At 35.2% G+C, this 20,208-nt stretch overlaps 1 protein-coding gene across 1 annotated transcript; it reads right to left on the minus strand.

Annotated features, from left to right (window-relative positions):
- Positions 1–14,198: 14,198 nt before the first annotated feature.
- On the minus strand, positions 14,199–15,869 carry LOC145105933 (uncharacterized). The gene is made up of 3 exons (XM_079042996.1): positions 15,725–15,869; positions 15,194–15,299; positions 14,199–14,582 (listed from the first exon to the last, which is right to left on the minus strand). The coding sequence occupies exons 1-3, from the start codon at positions 15,755–15,757 to the stop codon at positions 14,467–14,469; spliced, it is 255 nt and encodes an 84-aa protein (XP_078899122.1). The 5' UTR covers positions 15,758–15,869; the 3' UTR covers positions 14,199–14,466.
- Positions 15,870–20,208: the final 4,339 nt, after the last annotated feature.

Consider the following 20,208-nt stretch of genomic DNA (forward strand, 5'->3'; position numbering starts at 1 on the left):
TAGTCATTCAAGTCTTTTAGTTTTCAAGCAATCATAACACCCCCCCTTTTAGTTTAATTGTAGTTAATTAGTTTATTTACAATAGTTCTTTTAGATTGCATTGGTGATTGAATACAACCATTTCCCCGAGGATCGATACCCCTTTTTACCATTATATTACGTTTTATTTGCAAACAAAGGGTGTAATTTGCTTGGTAGACTTGACATCCCATCAAATGGGCCGGCCTTGGTGCCTTAGACCCATTGGTATGGTGAGAAGACTCACCTCTGGAATACTGAACTGGTACGTTGAATTCAGATATGTCCCACGCTGCCTCTTCTCAACTGCCTATAATCATCAAGTGATTAGCTTAACACCTTCCCATAAATTCCCTCAGAGTCAACTCTGGTCAAGGTTAACTATCAAGGTCAACAATCCATGTTGATCCCAACTCGTCGAGTACAACCAGTCACTCGTCGAGTTCCTTGAATAACTCGTCAACTCACCGAGTCACTTGAGTGACTCGTCGAGTTCCATAATGTTTGCGGTTTCAAACCCTCAACCACAAACCCCTGGCCGTAAACTCTTTGGCCGACTCGTCGAGTCGATTAAAGGACTCGGCGAGTCCCTTTAGTCCTTCTCGTTTTCGGCCTTTTCCAGTGGGATCTAGAGTCCTAAACTTCAGATCTATCCCTTCCTAGTGTAGATGTCACGTAAAGTTGCAAACTTTACGTGCATGCAAGGCCTCACATGGCCATAACACCAAAACTAGTCTTCATACAAGGTTTTATTGCATGGAAAGGGATTAAACTGCCTAAAGGAGACAACTTTATGTCATTGGGGACCTAAAGAGGTCCAGATCTGGAACCATATCCTTGTGATAAGTCCAGATTCGAGTATGACTCCATTTTGCACCAAAAATGGCCATTTACTTCCAAGAAGAGGGATCTAAGTAACTAAAGCTCAAGGTAACGACTTTATACCTCAAGATGGTGGCCAATATGTTGGATTAGTGTCTAAGGCTGTAACTATATTTGGTAAGTACTTGACCCGGTTATGCATGGTCCTTTTGGGTTGCCTTCACCATAGCAACTTGACAGGATGATTTGTTAAGAGAGAAGAGATATTATTAATATATTATGAGAATAATATATATTTAAGGAATAATAATATTATTTGATTAATATAAGTCATATATTAATTGAGAATTAATTTGGTGACTTAAAGAGGTTAATTGAATAAAGGGCATGAACTGTCAAATGTGTGATAGTTGTATTTTGGGCTATGTATCCTTATGGATATTGGGGTGGACGAAATTTAGGGTTTGGGAACCTTAAATTCGTCCAAGCCTTGTATCTAGAAGGATCTTGGATTGCTTAGGGCCTAAGTCATTCAATTAGGGTTAAAGGAGAAACCCTAATAGCTCATAGTATAAATAGAACCCTTGGGGTGAAGAAATCGGCACTCTTGCAAGCCAAGGAACCCTAGGGCCGATTTCTATCCCTTCTCTCTCTCTCAAGATCATCTTCTTGCTAGTTGGTGTTTGTAAGCCATTAGAGGAGTGATAATTGTGACTCTAAGCTCCAAGAAGAAGAAGTATCAAGCAAGTAATTCAAGGTATTCTTTCAGATCTGATTTCATATGATTAGATTCAATATATTACATTAGATCTAGTATTGCAAGTCTTGGATTCAATGCATGTTCAATTAGAGAAACCTAGATCCAAGCAATTAGGGTTTGCATGTGCACATAGGAAAGTTCTTATGGCTCAAACCCATCAGTGGTATCAGAGCTTTGATTGATTTCTATTGAATTGATGCATTGGTTGATTACTTGTTGCTTGAAAAAAATTCGATTTTGTGATTCTGACTGCTGTACTCGGCGAGTTCCACTGTGGACTCGGCAAGTAGCTCCAACTCGGCGAGTCCATAGAGGTACTCGGCGAGTTCGAGCGTCAGAAGGAGGAAGTTTCGGGATTTCTTGCTGTTTTACTTGAGGATACTTGCCTTAACTGTTTTGGGTCATTAAAATCCGATTTTAATCATATATATGAGTATATTCTTGACCTAACAAAAGATAATTACCAATTAGTTGAATAATAATTTCCTTATATGATAATTGTTGATTATTTGAATTGAATTGGTAAATTGTTTTGCAAGTAACATTAAATAAGATCAAATTGAGATAATCTAATTAGATGATTTATATTATTTGCTATTTGATCCTTATGCTTTGAAAAAGTTCAAGACTTGTCCTCAAGTTTTGAAATTTTAAATTTTGTGATTAAAAGTTTAATTTGGATAATTTTAAATTTCAATCCCTAGAATTTTACAAGTTTAAAATTCAACCCTATACTATTATATTATTACAAGCTTATATATATATATATATATATATATATATATATATATATATATATATATATATATATATATATATATATATATATGTATGATTTACAATGCTAGTCTTACCGTTAGTAGGCCTCATTCACGAAGCCGGTCTATAAGGTGGGTATAAGGTTCCTGCCTATAAAATGGCGCTTAATGGGTGTACATTCACGCCCACCGCTTGCTTGACTGGTGGAGGGTCGTTAGCCGAACGGGTAGGATAGGGCAAACCTCCTCTCATTAATAAGTATAATGAATCTATATAAAGTAACTAAACATGTTTTATAAAATTCCCAATCTTAGTTACTTTAGGAAAAGTGAATTGATGCAATCCCATGAAATTACACTTTGTACCCTTGCTAAGACGTTAATGGAGCGCGTGTGGTTAACCGGCACATTAATTGGGTTCTAAGCAAAGGTGGCAAAGGGTGACTCATTGTTTGTTATAGTTCAATGGAGCGTGTGTGGTTAACCAGCACATTGAATAGGTAACTGTAACAGTGGGGGCACCTTGTACATTTGCATGGTTATTCACACCCACTTTGTGATCCTCGGCATCCCAGTCACAAACGAGAGGGGCATATCGAGATTTAAACATGTCATTGAAAGGTTCAATGAATCTCAATGAAATCTAGGAATTCTCAATACATTTAAAACTTAAAGCTTATGTTTTTCATGGTGAAGAATTAGTGAATCGTCATTCACTTACCTCCAAATTATTTGCATGTTGGATTACGGCATCCCTTTTCTAATGTGTAAATAATGTTGTTGGGTCCTAGCCCTAGTTTTCTTTTTGGGTGTTAATTAGGGACTTAATCTAATCGAACCTTATTCTTTCTATTTGTAGATGTCTAGCGCAAACAACGCAGCTGCTAGCTCATTTCCTCTAATGAGCCTTTGTCAAAAAGTGACATTCGATGGAACGAACTTTAGCGAATGGATAAGATACATTCGCACAATCGCGCGTTACGAGGACAAAGAGTATGTTCTCGATGAGAAGCTCGAAAAGATCAATCCAGAAACTGCTACTCCTGAAGAAATGGCTGTCTTTGAGAACCATGAGCGTGATGCAATGAAGGTCCATTGCATCATGATAGCCACAATGATTCAGAATTCCAAAAGTCCTATGAGGACATGTATCCTTATGAGATGCATCTAGACTTGATGGAGAAGTATCACCAAAGCGCGAGGCAAGAGCGCTATGAAATCATAACGAATATGATTACTGCTAAAATGGGAAGTGAAGAGTCTCTTACTGTGCACTTGCAAAAGATGCAAAGGTATGTTGATCGTCTTTGCAAGTTGAATGTCAACTTTGGGGAAGATTTGGCTATCGACATTGTTCTTCACTCCTTGCCCTCATGCTACAACCAATTTAGGATGACCTACCACATGAACAAGGAAGAGGTCACCCTAAGCAAACTCCAAGGACTCCTGAGGACTGCTGAGAGCAACCTCAAGGACAAGTCTGTTGCACCAACTCCCAATCCACCCGTTGCTCCTGTTTTGGCTATTGGACAGGGAAGGGGCAAGAAGAGGAAGGCTTTTTCAAAGAACCACCACAAAGGAAAGTCCCAAAATGGTTCCTCTTCTAGTGGGACCAAGGTTGATCCTGCTAAGCCCAACCCAAACCCAAAGGAGGCAGAGTGCCACCATTGCCACAAAATAGGGCATTGGAAGAGAAGCTGCCCGGAATATCTGCAAGCCATCAAGGATGGGAAGATCAAGCCATCTTTCGCAGGTATTTACACAATTAAATCTAATGATTCATCTCATGCTATTTCTTGGGTTCTTGATATAGGGTGTGGTTACCACATTTGTTCTGATTTGCAGGGACTAGGAAGAAATAGGGATGTGGAGCTTGGAAGAATAAATCTGATCATGGGAAACAGAAGAACGTCGCCTGTCACCAAGATTGGAGTGTATTCTTTAGAGCTTAGGAATGGTTTGAATTTAGAATTAAATAATTGTTGCTACTCGCCAGATATGGCAAGAAACATCATTTCTTTTCATGGTTTATTTAGACAAGGATTTAGATATTCGTTTAATAATGAGAATGGTTCGATTTATGCTTATCTAAATGGTGTTTTATATTTTGAAGCAATGCCTTGTAATGGAATTTATGAAACTGTTATGGTTATAGATAACCTAGGAAATGATGTGTTGTGTATGGATTCTTCCAATGATATGGATAAAGCATCCTTGTGGCATTGTCGTCTTGGACATGTCAACAAGAAGCGCATAACCCAACTCCAAAAGGATGGAGTGTTGGAGTCGTTCGACCTTAGGGAAGATGACATGTGCGAATCTTGTTTACTTGGAAAGATGACCAAGTCACCCTTCACTGGCACTTGTGCGAGGGGTGAGGGTTTATTGGATCTCATACATACAGATGTATGTGGACCCTTTAGATCCACCACAAGGGATGCAAATCGCTTCTATGTGACTTTCACAGATGATTATAGCAGATATGGGTATATCTACTTAATCAAGCACAAGTCAGAAACCTTTGAAAAGTTCAAAGAGTTTAAACAAGAAGTGGAGAATCAATTGGGCAGGAAAATCAACATGCTTCGATCTGATCGAGGTGGAGAGTACCTAAGTCTTGAATTCCACGACTACCTCAAGGAATGTGGAATAGTTTCACAATTGACGCCACCTAGGACACCACAATTGAATGGTGTAGCTGAGAGGCGTAATCGAACCTTGCTAGACATGGTTCGTTCCATGATGAGTCGTGCTTCACTACCTATCTCATTCTGGGGGTATGCCTTAGAGACTGCCGCCCATATCCTTAATTTAGTACCCACAAAGAAGGTTGCCAAAACACCTCACGAGATGTGGACAGGGAAAGCTCCCTCGTTGGCACATATCAAGGTTTGGGGCTGTGAAGTTTTCGTAAGATGAGAAACTCACGACAAGCTCGAACCTCGTAGTGAGCGATGTATATTCATCGGCTACCCACAGAAATCCTTTAGATATCTCTTCTATAGACCGAGTGACAATGTTGTCTTCGTTGCGAGGAGAGGGGTTTTCCGAGAGCGAGAACTCATAAGCCAAGGAGACAGTGGGAGGCAAGTCGATCTTGAAGAGATTCAAGAATCTAGCGATGAAGGAACCTCTAACACTGGCGCTCAACCCGAGGAGGAAACTCCGGTTGAACCAATTGACGAGTCCTTACCTCTTAGACGTTCCGAAAGAGTTAGAGTTCAACCCCAGTTTTATGGTTTTCATATTACTACCGAAGGGGACACGTATATTAGTGATGGTACACTAATAAATCTAGATGAACCTAATAGCTATAAGGAAGCCATGGCAGGCCCAAAGTCTGTAAAATGGAAAGAGGCGATGGACAGCGAGATTCAGTCCATATATGACAACCAAGTTTGGAATTTGGTTGACAATGTACCAGGTCATAAGACAGTCGGGTGCAAGTGGATCTTCAAGAAGAAGACCGACATGGATGGGAACGTGCACACTTATAAGGCGCGATTGGTTGCGAAGGGTTTCACTCAGACTCCTGGAGTTGACTACGACGAAACCTTCTCACCAGTTGCGAAGATAAAGTCTATTAGGGTGATGCTAGCCATTGCTGCATTTCATGACTATGAAATATGGCAAATGGATGTAAAAACCGCTTTCCTTAATGGGAAGTTGGCTGAGGATGTTTACATGGCTCAGCCAGAGGGTTTTGTCGATCCAAAGCATCCCAATAGAGTGTGTAAGCTTGAGAAGTCCATTTATGGGCTTAAGCAAGCGTCTCGCAGATGGAATCTTTGCTTCGATGAGAAAGTCAAAGAGTTTGGATTTGTACGAAGTGAAGATGAATCATGTGTATATGTCAAGGCCAGTGGGAGTATAGTTAGCTTTCTCGTTTTGTATGTCGATGACATACTGCTCATAGGAAACAACGTACCGACTCTGCAGGAGGTTAAGTCCTGGCTCGGGAAGTGTTTCGCTATGAAGGACCTCGGAGAGGCTTCCTATATTTTAGGAATAAGGATAGTGAGAGAACGAAGTAAGAGACTAATAGGACTTAGTCAGAATACTTACTTGGATAAGGTACTAAAACGTTTTAGTATGGAAAACTCGAAAAAGGGAGAACTACCGATACAGAGTAATGCCAAATTGAGTAAGACTCAAAGCCCGAGTACAGAAGCCGAGATAGCTGAGATGAGCCGAATACCCTATGCTTCCGCAGTTGGCTCAATCATGTACGCTATGACTTGTACTCGCCCTGATGTGGCCTTTGCTTTAAGCATGGTCAGTAGATATCAGGGGAACCCAGGTAGAGCTCATTGGATTGCAGTCAAGAATATACTTAAGTACCTTCGGAGGACCAAGGAATGGTTTTTAGTCCTCGGAGGGAGTGATGACTTAAAGGTACGAGGGTATAGTGACGCCAGCTTTCAGACCGACAGGGACAACTACCGTTCGCAGTCGGGCTGGGTCTTTACCCTTAATGGGGGAGCGGTGACTTGGAAAAGTTCCAAGCAAGAAACAGTAGCTGATTCAACGTGCGAATCAGAGTACATTGCAGCGAGCGAAGCGTCAAAGGAGGCTATGTGGTTGAAGAACTTCATTGGTGATCTTGGAGTTGTGCCTACCATAAAGGAGCCTATGGAAATTTTCTGTGATAATAAAGGAGCGGTTGCCTTGACCAAGGAACCGAGGGATCATGGTAGATCTCGACATATCGACAGAAAATATCATTTTATTAGACATCGAGTAGAAGAAGGACACCTCGTGGTAAAGAGGGTATCATCAGAGGATAACCCAGCAGATCCGCTTACGAAGGGACTTAGCAGGGTTAAGCATTTGCAGCACGCTAGGAGCATTGGGCTAAAGAACGATATTAGTTTAGATTAGATAGTTTGGAAACGTGTAATAGATAAATGTAATTAACATTTGATGATTAAATAAAGGAGTATTATTTATAAGTAAAGCTACTGTCTTATGTTAATTGTTTAACTATTGTTTCATTTTGCATGTTTTGACTTCCTGGGTAATTAATTATTTGATAATAATCGAATTATTCGAATAGTCCACAGTCGTTCGTATGTTGGAAGTAGGTATGAATGAAGACTGTCATGAATTGGTGTGTAGATTGTCTAAAGTGTATTAGACATAGCAAAGGTTTGCTACAACGTTCATGAGTGCTTATGAACTTGATTTGAGCATTGGAATAAACCCGCTCTTGTTGGAATCACTTCATGGAATTTATCACGAGTGATCACAAGATGGTTATATCATATAGTCTTAAAACGTAGATATATGGTTTATTGTTTGTTAATTGGTTATGCATTGATAATGCGCAAACGCATCAGTAACTTGATGTTATAAAACGTATTGTTGTGTGTAATTTGATTAGTGGATAGTAAATGCATATAAGTCGAAGTTTATCTGTTCCTTTTATCCTAAGAGGGTAAAAGCGATATCAGGGCCCCTCGATGATTTGATTTGACTTATGTGCCGGGCCCGGTCAGAACTAAATTGATGTGTTCGATTAAGTTCTATGTCAAATGAATCTGAGATCGAGAAACAAATTGCAGGACAATAAGTATGACCATGTTCCATGTAATTGTCCGCACGATATCTAGAACAGAGGATTATACGATCCCTTATCTAAAGGACAGGATACTGATAAGATCAGAGTTGACAGCGTCTTTGAGAGCTACGATTGCTAATCGGATTGTGTTTGCATATACAGTTACTAGACTTATCCAAGTGGGAGACTGTTGGATTAGTATCTAAGGCTGTAACTATATTTGGTAAGTACTTGACCCGGTTATGCATGGTCCTTTTGGGTTGCCTTCACCATAGCAACTTGACAGGATGATTTGTTAAGAGGGAAGAGATATTATTAATATATTATGAGAATAATATATATTTAAGGAATAATAATATTATTTGATTAATATAAGTCATATATTAATTGAGAATTAATTTGGTGACTTAAAGAGGTTAATTGAATAAAGGGCATGAACTGTCAAATGTGTGATAGTTGTATTTTGGGCTATGTATCCTTATGGATATTGGGGTGGACGAAATTTAGGGTTTGGGAACCTTAAATTCGTCCAAGCCTTGTATCTAGAAGGATCTTGGATTGCTTAGGGCCTAAGTCATTCAATTAGGGTTAAAGGAGAAACCCTAATAGCTCATAGTATAAATAGAACCCTTGGGGTGAAGAAATCGGCACTCTTGCAAGCCAAGGAACCCTAGGGCCGATTTCTATCCCTTCTCTCTCTCTCAAGATCATCTTCTTGCTAGTTGGTGTTTGTAAGCCATTAGAGGAGTGACAATTGTGACTCTAAGCTCCAAGAAGAAGAAGTATCAAGCAAGTAATTCAAGGTATTCTTTCAGATCTGATTTCATATGATTAGATTCAATATATTACATTAGATCTAGTATTGCAAGTCTTGGATTCAATGCATGTTCAATTAGAGAAACCTAGATCCAAGCAATTAGGGTTTGCATGTGCACATAGGAAAGTTCTTATGGCTCAAACCCATCACAATACAGTGTAGATGTCAAATCTACTGCTTCTCTCCTTGCTCCTTCTTCTTCAAGTTCTAAAAATCCTTCACAACCCACCAAAATCACTCACAAACACTCTTACTCTCACTCAAGAGTGTTCACGGCCGCAAACTGCTTTCTATAGGGAGATAAGGTGCTAAAGGAGGCCATAAGGGCAGATAATGATCCTTATATAGCGGGCAAACCCTGAAATTAGGGTTTCCTCTTTACAACTCCAACTCGCCAAGTCAGGCCTTCCGACTCGCCGAGTTGGTCCCGATCCGCGTCCATGATTAAATGCCCCTACTCGACGAGTTGCACTCCCAACTCGCCAAGTCGATGAACCAAAACCCTGAAATGAACTAAATCAAATAATTACCTGGAACATGTGCTACAATCATGACCACCTTCGTTAATTTGGATAGTTGGGTTTCGATTTGGGGGTATTTACCTCTTTTACACCCAGTGGTGAATCCGTATAACAACCATCTTCTTGAGAAGTGTGCTTCGAATCTCCAGCCATGTTTTTTATTAATTCCCGAATTTATGTTGGGGTCTTGTCAACAATAGATCCTCCACTTGAAGCATTGATGAGTCGTTTCTCCCATGGTAACATGCCTTCACAAAAGTATTGAAGAAGGTTATATGTGGAAATACCATGTTTCAGAGATCGGGTGCACAACTTCTTGAATCTTTCCCAGTAGGTGTGCAAAGCTATATTCTTGTTTTGCTTTATTCTGATGATCTACATTCTCAAATTTGAAGCATTCATCTTGGGAAAGTACTTGTCCAAATACAATCGTCCAAGATCAACCCACGTATTGACCGTCCCCAGAGGGAGGTCATAAAACCAATCTTTTGTTGCATCTTGCACCGCGAAAGAGAATTCTATAAGCTTAATTTGGTCTTCCATAACATTGTGTGGTTTCATGCTAATACACACAACATGGAATTCGACGAGGAGTTTTTTTGGGTCTTCATTTTCAAGACCTCTAAAGGTGGGTAGTAAGTGGATGAGTCTGGATTTTAGTTTGAGGTTGGTGGCTGCCGGATAGGTGATGCAAATAGGTTGTTGAGTGACCACTTTCCCCACCCATTGGCGAAGGGTTTGCTTGCGTGGTGCAGTAGGGTTGTCATTATTATTATCACGAATTTATGTAGGTGTAAATGTTGGTATTCTTTGAGTGGGTGAGGAAGGTGGAGTGGTATTTCTAGATGAAGATGGTTGAGGTGAGGGTGAGAGGATTTCCGTGTCTGATGGACTTGAGAGGGGTACACCCTCTCAAATGTTAATGATTGGATGAGTGGATAACGAAGAGTTCCCAAAATTTGGTTGCCTCTTCCGCATCTTGGCTTGTTTCTTTATCCTTATAAGTGTTTTCTCAATTTCTATATCAACTGGAAAAAGAGTACCTGTGTGAAAAGATCTTGGCATATACAGCTAGTAACACCGTGTCTCCGATAATGACGCCAATTTGTTAGGGTGTCAAACCCAACAAATAATATGGGTAAAATAGACTCCAAATGCACTACTTTAATGCTCTAAAAAGCAGTATAATGCAAGCAGGGTTGAACCACAGTGACATAGGACAATAGTCTATACCTCTTTACACAAGGTACTTTTGTCACAAAGGGAGAGTTTTGTATGCAAAATGTTAAGTAATGTAAATAACAATCTACTTTGAAAATATGTAACACCCCTCACATGGGCCTATTTGATTTAGCCTTTAATAAAATACTTCAAAATAATTTCAAAGGTATAGTTTGTAGAAAACAATTTCCAGTGTTTAATTCAATATGTTTTACAGAGTTCAAATACAGATAACGGTCCCAATTAAAAATTTCCAAAACATTTAGTGGTTTAATACACCAAATCATGCGAGAGTGGTACAACAGATATTAAACAAAGGTTTAAGAAGATATTACAAACCATAAGTCTTCTAAATATCCAAAGCTTATGCGTCTCCTATGCTTCTGACAATATCTACTAACTTGTAACAATTTATCAACAAGTGGGTTAGTCTATGAGAGTCTACTGAGTACAATCCCATGGTAAGACATTATGGACGGTGTATGAATGAACACTGTGGTTCATACATTAATGTACAAACCCATAACTTCTGAAAAACAACAAATCAACATCAAGGTAAGCTTGGGGTAAAATGACACATAAGACAAAGTACATTGTCATTTATGACAATTCCCAAATAAAATTCACTATTACGTAAATAATACCAAGTGGGTGTACCCAGAGTAGCACCTCTTAATAATCAGAAAAAATACAATAGACAAACTATTAAATGCGCAAGTGAGCTAAAACATGATAAAAATCCACATTTTCGCATTCCATATTTCTAATAAATCCAAAGCAATATAAGAAATTGGATTTATAATCCAAAAATAATATAAGGATATAACACGCCCAAAGCAAACAGAAAATGACAACCAAATCTTTCTTAATAAACAATCATATCAGAAATTGATTTTAAATCAATTTCAAAAAAGTTTTCTAAGCTCGTGATAATTAAAACGAATGTACGTAAAACTTTTGGAGATAAAATTTAAATATAAATTTGCTTAGGAAATCCAACTAGACAGAAGAATTGAAACGATAGACTGATTAATTGTAAATATTTTTATAATGTGCATTTATTCATATTTTGTTTCACATTTCACTATACGAATACACAATGATGACATTGTTTTGCTAATGTGCAATGATTCAAAGACTGTCATTTCAATATTTTATTGCTATGATTCATGTCTTGTTTGTAATGGCAATATTAAGGTTGGTAGGTATGGGTTATACACTCCACACCATTTTGTTTTTCACATCGTATGTCATGTCATTTTCATACCATTTAATATTTGTTAGGAAATACCCACCACACAACCACACCATATTTAAGAGGAAAAAAGAATAAAAATTAAAAATTAAAAATCTAAAAGATGATTGGTACCAAATAAGTTTCTAAGTGTTGTGCTACATTGAGGAGACAACACTTCTTAACACAACATCTATTGAGGAGACAACACTTCTTAACACAACATCTATTGAGGAGACAACGCTTCTTAACACAACATCTATGGGGGTGGTGTTCTTAAGGCCTTAATAGTGTTTAGCAAGGCCACCTCAATCTCTGAACACCATTTTTTGGCTCATACCGCACACTCTAAACAATTAGAACATTTCCTTACAAAAACCATCTAAAACACATTTGTGTAAATACCTATCAAGTATCAAAGAATCAGAAACATGTATCTTATCACAAAACCAGTAACATATTTTCAAAATCGATATTCGATAGCAATTGTCACAAAGTCAGTGTATTATCTCAAAATCAGTATACTATCACAAAATCAGTATATTGTCATAAAATCGGTATATATTATCACAAAATCAGGATATTGTCACAAAATCAATATATTATCACAAAATCAAGTATTCTCAAATCGAAACAATTATCAAAATCACAAAACGACTAACAATGAGACAAAGAAATTAGAAGCATGTATTTTATCACAAAATCTATAACATAGAACCAGAAAAAAAAAACATGAGCAAGAGAAAGGTAAAATCAATAACACAGATGAGCAAAATCAATAACATAAAACAATGACATCAAAACATCAAACCTGTAGTTTCAGATAAGCACAAAGAGAGAAGAAAATGGAGTTAAGTTTGTCATATGAGATAGAAAAACTTTGTGAGAAAATGAGGGTAAAGTTGTCAAATTTTGGCTCTAAAATGGGACGAATTCACAAAAACTAAACACATATCGAGCATAACAGTAGTGTTGTTCGAAATAGTCACTGACGGTAGCAGAAGAATGAAAGTGAATGGTGGTGTTCGAAGTAGTCATTGGTGAAGAGAGATTAATGGTGGTGCTAGGGGTTATAAAGGCGAAAAGGATAAAAGTAAAGAAGGATGTCAGCTTTCAGAGACAATATGAGTGATGAAATTAGCGGCAACAAACTCATTAATGACAACATTTTAAGTGACATTAGCAGCAAGAGTTATTAGCGGTGAGAAGTTAAAGGCACTAGCAACGACATGAAAATAAGGTGGTGGTGAGCCTTGCCGGTTGTTTTAGGGAGCATTAGTGGCGACATTAGGTCTCCCATATTGGTGTCTTCCCTATTTTCCGGATGAGAATGTAAGCAAATGATCGAGATGACTTAGGTTATAAAGAAACAATGCACATAGATCTAACAACATAAGCAATATGGGTGACATCATTAGCAGCGACAAGGGCATTAGTGGCGACACCAAACACATTCATCTTGGTGTCACCGCTAAAAATGCCACCCTAATGCCCATATTTCTTAGTGTTTGAAAGTCAAAATCCTAAGTTGATAGAGTATCGACCCATAAATCACTAAATCAGTAAGTAAATCGATGTCTTCCTAAATAAGTCCAAAATTAACCGAATAAACCTCTAAAAAATGATATTCAACAACTTATATGTTGTTTCAAGTTGTAACTTAGTCAGTTTAGGGTGACATATTTAAGATTTGTGATAAAACAAAAAGTTCAGATTCTAGACTTAAGAGTGACGTAGAGTTTGGGAATTTTCTCAATTGTAGTGATTTTTTTTTATTTTTCTGAAATATATTCTTATAGAAGTATAACTAATCAGTTTTGGATACTAGTAGTACCAATGGTGGAACTAACAGGGGGACATGTGGGTGTCGGAACACCCCCAGCCCCAATCCATCTCTTTTAAATTGGACTAGAAATATACAACCGTCTAAAGTTCATTATACCTAAAGACCAATGTTCATTTTAAATCTCTTTTAATCCCTACTTATTCTAACATTTTGGCTCTGTCCTAAGCGAGATGAAACAATAATGTGTGGAAAGATATACCATTGTATTTCACCAACATTTTCCAATCGTATTAACATATTCTAAAACGCGCGTTATTAAAATGTACATAATCAACAATGAGTAAAACACTTTCTATGCGACATAATCTTTTGTCTCCATTCAAAAACACACTTACCACCCTCTTTTAAAAAGATTCCAAACGTTTTTATTGTGACGAAGATAAACCCAATTTAAGCCAACTTTATTGACTCGACTATTGGTGTAAATCTCGCTCCCTGGTCCAACCCTTAATTTATGTATTTGCCATTATGTCAATGTAGTTATATCTATATAAGTATATATTGTGTTTAATGAGAAAAGATTATTAATTATCACACTCTAATACCATTCTAATCTAATGATTATCCATGAATAATCTTTTCTCATTCTACACAATATATAGAAAATTTCATGGACATACACCGAGATATACACACTAACGTTGACAACAAAAGCCTGGACATTTTTTTTTTGGGAAAACGTAACATCCAAGAGTTGAAGCTAGTGAAAACCGGACATGAAACATTTTTATTTAAAGTTCATTAATCTCAGTGGTTCACTACTCGACCACCTAAAGACTATTTATTCAAAGTTTTTGAACACAGCCAAAAACGATTTACACCTAACTGCATCACTAATCTAAATAATTTCATCCAATCAAAATAGTACAAAGTCTAAAACGATAAGTACAGGTGATAAATTTAAAACACTTATGGTGGAATAACTTTTTGGGAGCTAGAAGAAACCATTTGTGTTTGATGCTCCTTCCTCGTGTTCTTGTATGCCTCAAAGAAGTCTTTATTCTCCTTTTCAAGCTCACACCACACTAAATCCACATAACATATGTAACATGTTTATGACCAAAAAGGAAATAGAAACATTGAAGTAAAAGACACTGCATGTGGAGGACGGTAGTTTTTCAATTTGATTTATAATATACTATGGGGATTTTTATTATAATCTATATGGAAAATATCATATTCAGACTCGCAACAATATTAAAATTATCTTTAAAAATTATAATTTTGTTGTTGTCGCTGTTCTTGTTATATAAATCCTCCTTTTATAAAATATTATTATGTCATTATAAAACAGAAATCTTAAAAAGAAAACAACAAATGATAACCATCCATGAAATCTGTCAAATTTATTATATTTTATCCCGTAAACAATCCATTATAGTCGTAGACTATTTTGCTTTGATGGATTCCATATTCCTAAAACTTATGATTTCCATATATAGTAGCATCCAAAATAAAATATTTGCAATTAAATAGTATTTTATAATGCTCCTAAGAACTAAAATAAAAACAATGTATATCCACCAAAAAATATCCACATATGATTTTAAAATATTTTCAGCAATTATATAAATTATAAGTATTCACCTGCTGTACAATATCTTTTTAGCTTAGCTACATAATAAATGATGATTACCAGTAGAAGTAATGGCAGGCATGATGTTTGCATGCTTAGAAAGGGCTTCCATGCATTCTTCTTTGCTCATATTGAATATTAAACACTCCTCTATCAGACGATGCACCTGCAAAAATACATCAAAACGAAAAAATCACATATATATATATATATATATATATATATATATATATATATATATATTCAGAATTCAATATGAAAGATGACTCAATGACAAAGGGTGGAATCCGAACACGATTAAGTTACTTCAAAGATGAATCAAAACTAGCAACCCATGCGCCTTAATTTCGATGTTAGGGGTTTGAGTCCAATTTAGCAAATAAGATCAAGAAATCATAAAAATGATGGTTACATATTCAATTACAGTCTCTAATATGGATCAAACGACATGTAACTAAGGTCTCAAAATCTCAATGATATATACATGTAATATATATGACATGCATGTATATATCCTTGTGTGTGTGTGATGACATGAAGTTGAATAAAATCTTGATGCGTAGGTTAAGAAAAAGAAAGAAGAGAACCTACCATGTGAATATATGAAGCAGAAGAATCAGCCATATTTATGATCTAAAAACCCTTTTGTTTCTTCTTCTATAATTTGTAGAGAGAGAGAAGAAAGAAAGAAGAGTGGGTAGGCTTTGATCCGAGCAGTTGTTGAAAGAGTTATGATAACGAGTGTATATATATATATATATATATATATATATATATATATATATATATATATATATATATATATATATATATATATATAATCAAAATATGGTTAATCTAGATTTGATATATGGAGAACATGCCCAAGAACAAAAATGTTTGTATTGTTTTTAGGTTAAATAAAAAAAGTTGGATGTGTTTATTTAAGGAATGGAAAAAGACATGGGTTACTATAGGTTTCCCCTCGTTTATAAAAAAAAGGACAAGAGAAAACAAAACACCCATAATAGAGATTAAATAGTAGTATAATATTATATAATAAAGTATTAATTAAATATATAATTAGTATGATGGCTGTACAAATGTGGGTCCCAGTTGCCACGTGAGAGGATGAATTTGATTGGTTAAAAGAGATTAGGAGGATTTTTAGGTAACAAAGACTTTCCATGTGGCACCAGCCCACGTGAAACGGGTCCAATGTGACCCCACCAAGTCGGTAAAACTAAAAATTGAACCGGATTAATTTAATAATAACAAACCCGGCTGATGTCATCTACAGGGTCCTAAACTCCAAATATAATTTTTAAATTTAAAATAATAATAATTGGACAAACCCGTGAACAGTAGCTTTATTAACATTTTAATTATTTTAGGTAGCATTTATAAATACCTTTTAGGGTGTTTTCGAAGCGAAATGATATTTAGCCTAGTTTTAGCGATTTGGCTTACCAATAAGACTACAGCAACACCGCATACCATGGTTTGACGTGTCATTGTGGTATTGCAATGAACATCACGTTGTCCGGTGTATGGTACGGTGAGGTCCGAACACAAGAAGAATACTTTTTTTTTATGGTTTTCATTTTATACAATATATCAACCATTGTCCATTCCTTTATATTTTATATTTTGAGAAAGTTAGAAACAATTTTTTTTCTATAAGTAAAATAACTTGACGATGAGACGACAAACAAAAAAAAAGAAATTAAATATTCTTTTACATTTTATTCTTACTATCATCTACATTAAATGATGACAGGTAAACTAAAATATTATTAATTTCATTATATATAGTATAAAGATAAATTAAAATAAAATATAAAAATATATTTAATATTTAATTTCTAAAAAAAAAGAAGAAAAACGAGAAGGTTCAACCAATGGCCTACAAATGTGAGGCAGGGGGTTATCTTGTACTATTTACATTACATAGGTAAGCCCGCCTACCCAAGTCCATCCACTACTTTGATTCTTACGAAAATACTTTACAAAACTAGTGTTCTTTAGAAAGATACTTTCTTATAAATATTTTTATATATATGGTTTAATGTATTTTTATAATTTACATCATACTATACATATACAATTTTTAACATCTAGCATTTGATATATATATATATATATATATATATATATATATATATATATATATATATATATATATATATATATATATATATATATATAGAGAGAGAGAGAGAAACAGGATCGGGTGATGACTCATTTTAAAGTGAGGACTCGTGAGGACATTTTAAAAAAATCTAAAAAAAAATTACAAATCATAAAATCGAGCATAGATCTATGTCCGGGAAAAAAAATTGAAAAAAAAAACTGGATCATTAAAATTGAATCATGGATCATAATGATGCAAAATAAAAAATTCAAATTGAATCACGGATCAATTTTAATGATGCAAAAAAATTTTCCAATTTTTTTTCTCCCGAACATAGATTTATGTTCGATTTTATGATTTTGTATTTTTTTAAATTTTTTTTCAATTTTTTTAAGGTATCCTCACGAGTCCTCACTTTAAAATGAGTTCTCACATGAACCAGACCCTATATATATATATATATATATATATATATATATATATATATATATATATATATATATATATATATATAATAGATCATGGTAGATTGAATTCATGTGAGACGATGATATTTTGTGAGACATAGGAACAAAATCTTGACCGCTCATCTACCATGATCTATGGATGTGATTAAATCAAATTAAAACATATAGATGCGGTGGCATTTTTGAAATTCTATCAAACTTTGGGATTAATGAAAGGCACAGAGGGGTAGTATCGTAACTTTGTTTTTAATTGATCTGCAATCGTGAGTTAAACAAATTCATTCATTCTTCACGCACCAGAAAACTCTCGCCCTCCAACAAACCCTAAAAACCATCATTCTTCCTGATCTGCAATCCTGATTGAAGAACTTACCCGGATTCGATTTCCTTTCATTTTGATCCTGCTTCACATTGCTCTTCATAAAATCACTGAATCGATTTGATTTTGATTATGAAATGTTTCTTCAAAAACCCTAAGAATCTATTATGATTCATTCTCATTTTGATTTTCAGTGTTCTGATTCAGATTTTAAATCGTGATTACATTTTTCTTTCATTAATTCAAAGTTCGTTCGCAGTAAAATTTTGTTTCAAATCTCTCAAGAAAACCCCGAAGAAACTGATTCTGATTCTCATTCTGAAAAGCACAATTTCATTCTACCACAAATCAAAGCTCGGATACATCTGATTTTGAATCTCTTGATTCCAATTTTGATCATAAAAATGGATAGTTCAACAATCAGGTAAGATGACACTAATATCTCGTTTAGTTTGTTTTTATGATTCTGATTTCGATTTTGATTCTAGATATTATATGATAATGATTTATGAAACACTTTTGTGAAATTATGTGCTGTAACAATTTACTTGTTTAGTACACCTATGGTTAGTCTTTGATCCAACTTATTGTAGCTAGGGTTAGCAATGAATTTTAGAATTTCTGAATTTTCGATACCAAATGTCTTATATAACTTTAGTGTAGCCAAAGTTGTCAATAAACTTGTTTATTATAGGTAGGTTTATATTTTTTTATAAAATTTGTTTACTGCAGCTAGGTTTGTTTTGATTGTTAAGATGTTGTTCTAAGTGATTAATGTTTGTTGTTAACTTAAGATATTTTATAAAATAATATTTACTTGTTAATGTTTTAGCTTGTTGTAATTGTTTGAACTTTACTGTTAACTTAAGATACTTTACAATAAGTACATTAGTTTAAAAACATAATATATTACTCTATAGTAGAATAAATTAGTTGATAATGTCATGAGGGATTGATGTTTGTTGTTCTAAACTTATTTAAGATAGTTTGTAACATAATCGATTTATGGAGTTGATATTGATATCGGTAAGAACACGTAAGCAATAACAATCGTGTAATCCCCGGTTCCACAAAATAGATTAATTATTAACTAATACAGATGCTGAGAAATGGGTTATCTTATATGTGTATTCTAAGTATTCTGATTAGTATAATTGATCGAGGTTGTTGTCTTAATCAAAAATAACCTCAAAAACCACTAGATAGCTAGGGTAAGTAAGAGTCGAATCCACGAGGAGTTTGTGGTTAAACCTTGTGTTAAAATAGTCAAATGGAAAAACTAATGCTTGCAATTGTCACAAATTCAAATTAAACTAAAATAAACTAAAAAACTAGAAACTTTATGTTGCAAAAGGTTGCTAAAACAAATACTATGAATGAGAAAACAAGGTACTTCCGGTTCAGTTGTTCAGATGGTTGGACAAACATGTTTTCTTCCCTTTAATTCCAATTTAATTACCTAGACATAATTAAGGTTGACTCACATTCAATATATAATTATGGGCACACAAAATGTTGATCCAACTAATTGTCTTACTCCCTATGTCTAACTGGATTAGGAACAACTAGTGGTTTGGCGATAATGTGTCTTACGATTACATATTACAATGTTGAGCATTTAATACTACAAGTTCGGAATAATGTATGTGGATTCTACTATCCATCTTAATTCCTAAACTACTTGAATTTGGAATGATTAGTGAATTTAACAATACACTATCTTAGTTGCAATATCACACAATAAGAAAAACCCAACTCCAATTATTGCAAATAAAACTTAAAACTTGAAGAATAGAACAATGATTGAAATTAATTGGAATAAAAGTGTTCATCCTAACATCCTACAAAGTTCCCGGAAGTAACCCTAATGGTTTAGTCTTCCATAACAATCAAAAAGCACACAAATTGAATAAAAACAATGGAATTCATACTAAAATTCATAAACAAACTTGAAATCATAAAACTAATAAAGTCTAATGATCAATCAATCACGGAACGATGAAACCTTGGAGAAAAAGTAATCAAATCTGGAGTTTGATGGAATTGATGACGATTCACCAGTTGAATGATCTTCAAACGTTGCTTGATGATGAACTTGGTGATTCGTAGCCTCGGATTCAGAAATTGATGATCAATAACGCGTTTGGAGAAGCTTTGAAAGTGTTTGGAACCCTCC

The sequence above is a fragment of the Lactuca virosa genome, chromosome 1 (assembly GCF_052849685.1).
Source record: "Lactuca virosa cultivar CGN04683 chromosome 1, Lactuca_virosa_CGN04683_v6, whole genome shotgun sequence".
NCBI lineage: Eukaryota > Viridiplantae > Streptophyta > Magnoliopsida > Asterales > Asteraceae > Lactuca > Lactuca virosa.

Bases quoted from the DNA above. Each gene is read 5' to 3' on its own strand.
- LOC145105933 (XM_079042996.1), bottom strand. From the start codon at position 15,757: ATGGCTGATTCTTCTGCTTCATATATTCACATG. The intron at 15,300-15,724 runs GTAGGTTCTCTT...GTATTTTTGCAG, and splicing joins CTGCTTCATATATTCACATG to GTGCATCGTCTGATAGAGGA. The intron at 14,583-15,193 runs GTAATCATCATT...ATGTGGATTTAG, and splicing joins GCCTGCCATTACTTCTACTG to TGTGGTGTGAGCTTGAAAAG.